This window comes from Elaeis guineensis, chromosome 1 (genome assembly GCF_000442705.2).
Source record: "Elaeis guineensis isolate ETL-2024a chromosome 1, EG11, whole genome shotgun sequence".
NCBI lineage: Eukaryota > Viridiplantae > Streptophyta > Magnoliopsida > Arecales > Arecaceae > Elaeis > Elaeis guineensis.
Window position 1 is genome coordinate 104253645 of NC_025993.2, and position 11187 is coordinate 104264831.

General features: G+C 35.8%; 2 protein-coding genes across 2 annotated transcripts; both read right to left on the reverse strand.

Annotated features, from left to right (window-relative positions):
• Positions 1-1005: 1005 nt before the first annotated feature.
• Positions 1006-1528, reverse strand: LOC140854764 (uncharacterized). The gene is made up of 2 exons (XM_073250815.1): positions 1240-1528; positions 1006-1139 (listed from the first exon to the last, which is right to left on the reverse strand). Exons 1-2 carry the CDS (start codon positions 1504-1506, stop codon positions 1062-1064), a joined length of 345 nt encoding a protein of 114 aa, XP_073106916.1. The 5' UTR covers positions 1507-1528; the 3' UTR covers positions 1006-1061.
• Positions 1529-1677: 149 nt separating this feature from the next.
• Positions 1678-9559, reverse strand: LOC140856436 (uncharacterized). The gene is made up of 7 exons (XM_073253679.1): positions 9229-9559; positions 7371-7433; positions 2760-2951; positions 2432-2676; positions 2150-2353; positions 1955-2047; positions 1678-1794 (listed from the first exon to the last, which is right to left on the reverse strand). Exons 3-7 carry the CDS (start codon positions 2941-2943, stop codon positions 1678-1680), a joined length of 843 nt encoding a protein of 280 aa, XP_073109780.1. The 5' UTR covers positions 2944-2951; positions 7371-7433; positions 9229-9559.
• Between the last annotated feature and the right edge of the window lie 1628 nt (positions 9560-11187).

The following is an 11187-nucleotide window of genomic DNA, read 5'->3' on the forward strand; positions in this document are numbered from 1 at the left end:
CTATAGAGCTTGGCATGCACGTAAAGTAGAGGGTCTGTGCATTCAAATCTCGTAAGATTTTTTATTATAGAACCCTCAGGCATCCTGTTCACTAAAAATTTTGATCCCTATTTTGCTACAATTCAAGTAATTTATAAAGGTTATAAATTAATTGAATAGAAAATTTTTTCAGATGTATCCTGGTGATCCAATCAGATCAGACAAATTTTTTTCTACCACTGGTATCAGAGCCAGATTGAGACATTGATGTATTAATAATTTTTTTGATGTATTTATATATTTATGTAATCAAAATTTTATGTTACACTACAGGAAAAATGGCCATTAACGACGCTATTAATGGTCATTAACGATGCTTTAAAGCGTCGCTATTCGGCTTTACGACGCTTCGAAAAGCGTCGGCAAAGCGTCGACTATGCAAGAGTGGGGACGAATATCGCCGACGCTTTGTAAAAGCGTCGTTATTTTTTAACGATGCTTTAAAGCGTCGTAAATATTTACATTAACGACGCTTTAAAGCGTCGTTAAATTTATCTTAACGACGCTTTAAAGCGTCGTTAATGTAAATATTTACGACGCTTTAAAGCGTCGTTAAAGACAAATTTAACGACGCTTATAAGCGTCGTTAATGTAAAAATTTACGACGCTTTAAAGCGTCGCAAAAGACAAATTTAACGACGCTTATAAGCGTCGTTAAAGGTTTTAAGAGGAAAAAAAAAATACAAATATTATTTAAAAAAAAAATAATACAATACATTCCTGTACGAAATCATATCACACCTGTACAATACAATAAACATGTACAATCACCACATTCACATTCACACCTGTACAATCACCATCATTCACATCACCTGTACAATACAATAAACATGTACAATCACCACATTCACATTCACACCTGTACAATCACCATCATTCACATCAAAAGCAAGCTGAAATAGAAAATTTAATCAAACCAAAAGACAATATTTTATATAAATAAAAATAAAGTACTAATCATCCATTACAATCAAGAGTAATATAAATAAATATAAAAATACAACAAAAATAAAATAACATCAATCTGCAGGCGGATGGTCGTCGTTGTCTCCACGTGACGTGCCGCTATCTCGACGGGTGCCTGATATGCCAGGAGCCTACAAAAAATATATCAAAAGCATGATTTGCATATCTATAAATAAAATATATAAATCATTAAATTAATACAAAAATATATATTTAATATTATGTGTTTACCTGAGATGAACCATACATCTCTAATAAAGATGTAAGGCGATCAATCTGTCCCCTCATGGCCTGCATCTCGGCACGGCTCTGTCGCATCTCCTCCATCTCAGCGGCACGACTCTGTCTAATCTCCTGTATCTCCGCCTCGAGTCTGCGAACGCGTGAATCCTGAGCATCTGTTGCAGCATGCTGCGTATATCTACTAACCTCAGATAACTGAGTGGGGGTGACTCCTACTCCATAACCCCTCACTCGGCCGTAGCGCTCTGGTCCCATCAACTCTGTGAATACCTCGGCCTCGATACAGCTCTGCTGCGTAGATGCTGCGGACTCGTCGTCACGCTCCGCAATGAGAGATGTAGCCCTCTCCTGTATTTTTTTTGAAAACAAGAGTTATACATTAATAGCTAACAAAATTAAATTTAAATCATTGCAAAAAATATAATATTAACAATGCCGTACATATAAATCTCTCGACTCATCTCGAATAAAAGTACCATCCTGATGAGTATGAGTCATCCGGTAAAACTCCACTTGTCCGGGTTCCCTCCCATGCTCATCCTCCTACACAAATAATTTCAATTTTAAGCAAACAGTTATGATAATTTAAAAAAATATATGAGTATCATGATACAGACATGGTCCACGATACATAATGATATTAGTTATATAAATATTTGAACATAAAAATTAAAAGTTAATTATGAAAGTTTAAGGAACATACAAACTCCTGTCGGAGTCGTGCATAACTCTTCGACCCCGATGTATGAGGAACAGACTGAGCTGCTCGTGCAGCTCTACCAATAGCAGAATAAGTCTGTAAAATAAAGTAAAGAACTTGTTATATATACAATATATAATAAAAATTAATATTTTTATAAAATATTTAAGAAAAAAAGATAATAAACAGATAATATACCTGTGCCCTCTCGGAGAACCAGTAATGAACCAACTCCATCCACTGATGAGGGGGTACATCAGGAGGACAATTCCTAGCAACCTCCTCCTCTGTCATACCCTGTCTCATATAGTCCTTCTTCAATTGTGCTTTATATTCTTTCCATTTGCGGTTGAGAGACTTCATTACAAAATCATGAGTGGATGGAGGGAGAACAAACTTGCTCTATAAAAAAAATGTTAAATGAAATAAATTATATAAATGATTAACAATTAATATACAGTATGAACATCAATTCATTACCTCTATAACTCGGAGGAGCTCAACTTTGTACGTTGGAAGCATGTCATTCCATTTTGCATAGCCCAACGGACATAGCTGAGGCCTCCGAGCAACAGTCCCCAAAAATGAAGTCAATAAGCAGGCAGCTTTCTTAATTGGCTGACCTAGCTGATTGCACTCCACAACAATCCTCTCGCCCTCACGCATCTGCCACACATCTCGTACTACTGTGGGTCCGCGTCTGGGGCGTACTCTCCCGGATCCGTCTGCAAAAAATACATAAAAGTAACTATATCATAAATATACATAAAATGAAATAAAAAAAAATTACATGAAAGACAATATATACCCTGCACGTGTATCTCATCATCTGGCTGATGAACAGGAGGATCGTGCTGTGCTGATGATGAAGGACAGGGCTCAGAATGCTGTGCAGCTGAACTGGCCTCAGGCTGCTGTGCTGAAGAAGACGTACCGGCCTCTGTCTGTGAAAACTGGAACTGCACACCAGCATATCGTCCCCTGCGACGCATGATGTCACCTAGCATTTATATAAATAAAAGGTAGAATCAGTTAATATATGGAGTAAAATAACACAATAATTAATGCAAAATATATACATCATAAATAATTATTACCAGTAACAATCAAGCAGTAGTGTTTTCTTCAAATTCTGTTCTAACCAACGTCGTCGTAGCATTTAAATCATCAGCTGGCACAAAATTGTAGGGCATACATTGTGTATAAGTGTCATCGTCATCATCCTCCACTTGGTTTCCCATATCATATAAGTCTCTAGGTTTTGTTTTGATGACAGTAAACCAATCTTTATCTTTTGCGTCTTATACATAAAATACTTGACGAGCTTGAGATGAAAAAATGAATGGGTCATCCTTCAATAACACACCAGTGTGTATCAACCTTGAAAAATTTACAAGTGTAAATCCATTTGCATCTTGTTTCAAATCCCTTGGTGAGTTTATGTCTGTCCAATCACATCTAAACAGTACTACTTTAAATTTTCCATAATAATCCAACTTATAGATATCTTTAAGTGCACCATAATAGGATTTTCCATCCGCTTCCACCATAACACCGCTATTCTGTGTTTTTCTAAATTTCTCCCGTTCTCTAGTATGAAATTTAAAGCCATTAATTATGAAACCATTATATCTATTCACAATCTTGTTAGGTCCTCGAGCAAGAGCTATTAGTTCATCTGACTTATTTGTCTCCATCATCTTTGATACCTAACAAAAAATGATATGACGAAGTGCAGTTGAGTTATCTGATATTAAATATGTATCAAAAATTAATATATCCAATAATTAAATATAAATCACACCTGATTCGAAAGCCACATAGGGAATAACTCGACCAACCATCGCTGTTCAATCCTTGCATTAGGACGAATGTTATGATTGGCTCGTCTCTGATAAATTAAAAATTCACTGCATAAAATATAAATATATCATTTAGAACATTATATCTAATATAAAATTTAAATTTTGATATCATTCCTTAAATATACTAACCTGCGATGGTCAGATATTATGTCACTATGAAGTAACACATAACGATGTGCTTGTGCTAAGGATTTTTGATCAAGTACAATACCTTCACCTCTTCCCAAGAATTTTCCAGCAGTTAAGAACTTATACAGTTTTGCATTCTCCACAAAGTCATTATGCCGTTGAGGTCGACTAAAAATAGTCTCTACACCTTGAAGATATCTTGAACAAAATGTCAAACATTCATCCGCAATATATGCTTCAGCAATCGAGCCTTCAGGATAGGCTCTATTTCGCACATAATCTTTAAGACGCACAAGATACCTTCAAGAATTAAATATTTATTAAAATATAAGTATGCTGTTGTTTCTAATAAAATTATCAAAAGATTTAAGGTTTGTAATAATACCTCTCAATAGGATACATCCATCTATAATGTACCGGTCCACCAACTTTAACTTCTGAAGCTAGGTGAACGAGCAGATGTACCATAATAGTGAAAAATCCAGGAGGAAAAATCTTTTCCATCTGGCAAAGTGTAATTGCAATATCCGATTCTAACTGATCAAGTTCCCGAGGATCAATAACTTTGGAACATAATGCCTTGAAGAATGACGATAATCGAAGTACAATTGTAACAACTTGTTTCGGCAATGACGATCTTAAAGCTATTGGAAAAATATCTTGCATCAATATGTGACCATCATGACTTTTAAGATTTGAAAGTTTTCGATCCTTTAGATGCACACATCGTGAAATATTCGATGCATATCCATCGGGTACTTTGATACTTTTCAAAACTCCCAAAAAATTATCCTTTTCTCGAGCAGACATTGTGTAACATGCAGGAGGCACATAAATTCTATCATTAGCAAGCATTTTAGGATGAAGTTCCTGTCGGATACCCATTTCTTTTAAATCAAGACGTGCCTTCATGTTATCTTTGCTCTTTCCATCAAGGTTTAAAAATGTTCCAAGTAAATTATCGCAAACATTCTTCTCTATATGCATGACATCAAGATTGTGCCGAATAAGATTATGTTTCCAATAAGGTAAGTCAAAAAAGATACTTCATTTTTTCCATAAATGTTTACTTGGCTGTTGTGTAGATGCTATCTGTGTGTCTTCCTCATTTTCATCCTCGAAATAATTGTCTGGATCTTGAAACAACTCTGCATCTATAGTACTGATACTGACTTCCTCTGGTAACCCTTCGTGCACTGAGCTTTCAACATCATCCCTTCCTCTTTTTTTAGAGGACTTTGAGTGCTTACCATAGCTGTAATTCATGCCATCCATTTGTCTATGAACATCAGTTCCAGAAGGTGGAATAGGGGCACATCCCAATTCTATAGTACCATCAAACAAATCTTTCTGAAATCGAAACGGATGATTTGCTTCCAACCATCGACGATGTCCCATGTAACAAAATTTACCTCCATGTTTTAACCAAATTGAATGTGTTGAATCTCCACAACAAGGACATGCGACCCGTCCCTTTGTACTCCAGCCAGATAAATTGGCATATGCTGGAAAATCATTAATAGTCCATAACAAAGCTGCCCGTAGTTTAAATGTTTGGCCGTTGGAAGCATCAAATGCATCAACACCCTCCCACAACTGTTTCAATTCCTCTATCAAAGGCTGTAGAAAAATATCAATATCATTGCCTGGACCCTTATCTCCTGGAATAACCATTGACAAGATAAGTGATGATTGTTTCATGCACATCCACGGTGGCAAATTGTAAGGTATCAAAACGACTGGCCAAGTGCTGTAGGTAGAACTCAGGGTCCGAAATGGATTGAAGCCATCAGAAGCTAAGCCAAACCTAACACTGCGAACATCAGAGGCAAAATCAGGATGCCTATCATCAAATGCTTTCCATTGAAGACTATCTGCTGGATGTCTCAACATTCCATCCTTTGTACGTCCTTCATGATGCCATCTCATTGATGAAGCTGTTTTTGATGATGCATAAATCCTTTTCAATCTAGGTATAAGAGGAAAGTAACGCAATACCTTGGCCGGTTTCTTTTTACTCCGCGTTGCATCCAATTCATTCAGTACATCATCTCGATCTTCTTTTTGTGTTATCCATCTTGAAGATCCACATACATTGCATGACTCTTGATTAGCATTTTCACCCCGATATAACATACAATCTTTCGGACAACTATGAATCTTTTCGTATCCAAGATCCAATTCCTTTACTACTTTCTTGGCTTCATAATACGATGGTGGTAAACGAGTGCTTTCTGGAAATGCATCCTTTAATAACTTGAGCAGCATGGTAAAACTCTTTCCAGACCATCCATTCAAATATTTTATATGAAATAAATGTACAAGAAAAGAAATCTTAGAAAATTTTGTACAACCCGGATATAATTCTTCGTCTGCATCTTTCATTAAGGTGTGATAACGAGCTGTCTCATCATTAGATGTATGTATGGGCTCCTCAACATGCATACGTTCCGTATGCGTACATCCATCAAACATCCCAACTGTTTCTTGTATACTACTGGATTCTCCTAAATTTTGAACATCAAATCCAAAAGCATCTGTGATCAAACCCCTTATATCATCATCTCTTGCAGAATTGTCTTCTAGGCTAGTGGATCCGCAATGAGTCAGGGGTTGGTTACATGATGATGGCAACATAGATTCTCCATGAAAAATCCAGTCGGTATAACCTCTTAAAAAACCATTCCATACCAAATGTTCTTCAACATTTTGTGGATCTAAAGAAGAACTATTTACACATTTCCGACATGGACATAAAATCTTTCCATTCAAACTACTTTTCTCCATACCAAATTTAATGAAGTCATGAACTCCATCTAAATATTCTTTACTATTCCTTGGTTTATTTATCCAACTTTTGTCCATTGTAGGATAAAACTGACCGAACTTGCAATTTATCTAAAAATAAAAAAAAATTATACAATCTATATTAATGCAATGAGTAAAAAATATCAGTCATTTCATAAAATCCAAAAAAATAACAGCTAGATAAAGTTTACATAGTAAATGCTTGCTATCATCAACTAATAGGTAAAGAAGGTCCTATCCCATTCAGAAAATGTATTAATTCTATAGGTCAATTACAAAAATCAAATGATATGCAACAAGAGCCGAAAAAAATTTCGGCAGCATTTCCCCTTAGTTCTTCCGTATAGGAAGAACAAAAGGAAAATACCATCCGAAATTTTTTCCAAACCTCTCAGCATATCATTTGATTATGGTAATGACCTATAGAATTACTCACATTTTCCAAACTGTCCATACTGGACAATCAATTGATCAATGTACATAATTCTTTTATCCGTATAAAAATAAATAAATGTACGGATATAATAGAATATGTACATTAATCAAAAGATGGGTCTATGTTTCGATGCAATGTAATTTTTTTTTAAAATTAATTCATAATTAATTTGATTTAATACCTGATATTAACTTGGGGAGTAGTGGACAAAGAAACTTGGCCCAGCTTAATCCAGATGCTTAGTCTTCATCAGTCACGAAGATAAGGATAACGTAGGCCACACGATATCAGGGTCCAGCCACATAACGAGCGCCACATGTCAGATAAGCAATCGATCAGGATTCATGAAACTATGAAATTATCCATTCATCAACCATGTATCACAACCTTAATTAATTGTACTACATATTTTCGGGTGAACCTCGTAGAGAGATACTAAGAGGGTGTGGTTGTAAATTGATCTAGCTCTATATCATTTATTTTATGCTACACAGGTTTACCATATTTGATATTTGATAACTGGTTGTAAATTGATCATGTACAACCAGTTGTTAACCACCAAATCCAAAAGAGTATGACTTGCATAATTTGGAGCACAGACATACATGAAGTACAAGCCTACTCACTAAATCAAAATTTTCCTGTTACACATATTTGCATTATAATCCTTGCACAAGCACAGTAAAATAGAAACTTCAAAAGAACTATATATAAGCATGCCATTGATCAGAGGAAACAAACACAGAGAAGATTCTGGAAGACAGAGTGAGTGAAAAATAGATGCAGAAGCATAAGTAAGGGGGATTGGTAGCAAGAAGAGCAACATACTCACCGATCAAAGAGATTTTCAGGGTCCATCCTAAAATGTCAGGATAAATTTCACCACACTTCATAAACATTGCAGTAAAAAAACTTTCATTAATGAATTCAAGGTTTCATGTATTTAGAGCATGACATGATGACGGATGCTAAACAAGATTAAAGTATGATTTACAGCAGGAAGGTTGAAACAGGCCAAAATGAAATATAATAATACTATCATTGATCCAAAGAGACTAAATAACATCATCCACAGAAAGTAACATAATGACAAATAGATGAGTCATGCTCAAGTAATCACAAAATAATCAAAACACAACACTGCTAACATCATACTTGTTTCAAAATGAAAGAAAACATGGATTTAGGACGCCAGGTTTTGTGAAAGAAAACCATGCAGCACTAATAACGTCATATTGTTTTTAACTAGAATATTATGAAGGTGTAACTCTAGAAGATCATAATATTAGCATTTGCATTTCGTTACAAAAGAAAAAAACTACGAAATACAGATAACTCCAAAAGTTCATTATTTGTTTTCCTTATATTAGGCAGTGTATCCTTTCATCTTTCGTTCTACATTAGCGCTATATAGGCATTAAATAGCAATGTGTATCACAACATCATGGTAGCACATCTCCAGTAAATTAGAATCATAAGATTTGGTATAAAATTATCCCATCTCCCTCTCTTGCATTAGATGAAAATGAACCCAAATAAAGGGTTTTGGAATCCTTTTATGACCCATTGCCGGCCCAAACTAGTCAGCAACTACCAGATCAAACTTTCTATATAAGCCGATACGGGCAACATGAACCATACTGCAGAATACACACCTACTTGAAATGGAAGATGAGTCACATGCACATCGCACATGCACAAGGCAGACATGGACATGCACAGAGAGAAACCAATTGATGGACAACTTGCACCATCAAATTTCAACAGAGAAGAACTCTCTCACTTTCCTAGACCTAGGCGTATCAAAACCAGTCATGTGAAGATCTCCTCACACTCCCTAAAACCTAGCATCCACAGCAAAGAATTCTAGACCAAATTCGGAGCTCCAAAGAGAAGAACTCGCAATGTAAATCCTCTGTCCGTCTTTCTAAATATAAAGAACCCTAATTTCGAGCTTCCAAGCTCCACAATATCAACTAATTAAGAAGAAATACTAAAGAACAAGGGAATTATACCAGAATCCACGGATATCTCATCACCTTGAGGATTCGATTTGCGGATTTCTCGGATTCTGGGGTTTCCAGGCGGTGGATCCGATGCTGGAGCTGGATCGACCGGAGACCGCATCGATGTTCGATGACGGAGAGGATTTCCGCTCTGAGAAATGGTAAACACATATTAGATGCGATTACCGGTCATGACACAGGGAAGGAGGGAGGGGGAGAGAGAGAGAGACCGAACCTTTGGGCCGAAATTGAATCGGTCGAACACGAATCAGTCTGCGCCAAACAAAATCCAAGCAAAAGTGCACGGCAATCGAAGGGAATCGTGATGGGAAGATGGCCGCCGGGAGGGGGGAGGGGAGGAGGGCCGGTGGGGTGGCTGCTTCCAACGGACGGTGTACGGCTTCGACAGCGCGGGTGCGGCGTCGACGGACGCGGCAGCAGAGGGGAGCGGCAAACGACGGTGAGCCATGGACGGCGGATGCACGTGGACGACGGGCGCGGTGCCGGCGGCGGAGATGAGACGGGGTCGGCGGAAGAAATTAAGGATGGAAAGGGCGGCGGTAGATGGATTAGGGCACGGGGGAAGAAGGGTATTAAACGAACCTATCGACGTTTTTTAGCGTCGTAAATTACTGTACAAAAGCGTCGGCATTTGCTTTATTTGACGACGCTTTTGCTAAAAGCGTCGGCGTTCAACGCCGACGCTTTTAAGCGTCGTTAAACGACGACGCTTTTAAAAAGCGTCGGCAGGTCTGCGCAACTTGCCGACGCTTTCCAAAAGCGTCGGCAAAAAACTGTCGCTACATGCCCTTTTCGTTGTAGTGTTAGAAATTAAATCTGATTTAGATCTATTATTTAAAATTTTTTTGATCTGATTTTGATCAGATTTTAAGAACCAAATCAATGGTTGATGATGGTTTGTTATAAATCTGTTATAACAGAATTTTTCTTATTACAGATTTTTATTGAAATAATAATCAAATTAAAATCTATTTTAAATTAGTTTGAATAGATTTTTTATGATATTATTTTAGGCTGGAAGTTAGACTTAATCAAGATCTGAATTGAATCTGTTTTGATAGATTTTTAGATCTGATTTTAAGCAAAATTCTGCATAACATAAAATTAAGTTTAACTAAAATTTTATTTCTATACATTCATATGCATATTTGAAAAATTTTTTTATATAATTTCTGATCTGAAATGCATGTTTTATATGTTGTATAAATTTAGTTTTATATCAAAAATAATGTACATGATACATTGATTTAATTAGATTAGATGTAAAATATGAATGATATAATCATGTTCGTAATAGTGCACGCCTAAATCTTGTTCGTTGCATATGTAGATACAATTGGATTTAGAAATTAGATTTTTGATCTTAGTAGTCAAGTACTCTAATTGGATTGATCACCAAGATGTCCAATCATAAAAATAAGTAGGGTTTAAAGATCCTCTCCTTCCATTTGATGGATGCTCTTATGGCATGTTGGGATACCATGTGATTATATCTCATGAAGAAGAATAGCAAAAAAAAATTTAAAATTATTTTAATCATAAATATATTTAGATTAGATCTAAAATGATCATAATTTATTATAATTTTAATAAAATAAATTTAAATATAAAAATTATTTTAAGATCTGAATTGCATGTTACATATGATGTAATTGGCAGTGATCTAAAAAATTATCATGATATATATGATGTATGTATGAAATTTAGATCAAATTGATACATGTTTAATTGTTAAATATAGATCTAAAAATTAAATTTTAAGATCTGAATTTTTGAGACATATGGTATGCTTCACTTGAAACTTTAGTAGAATAGTTATATAAACTGAAACACACATTTCACATACTTAGTTTGGAATTAAGTGATCTAGATTTGAGAATTGAAGATGCTAAGACATCTCATAAACTTTTTGGGCTATGAATTGGCTTGGATCAGATCTTCTAACTAGATTAGATCAAGGATTAGGAACAA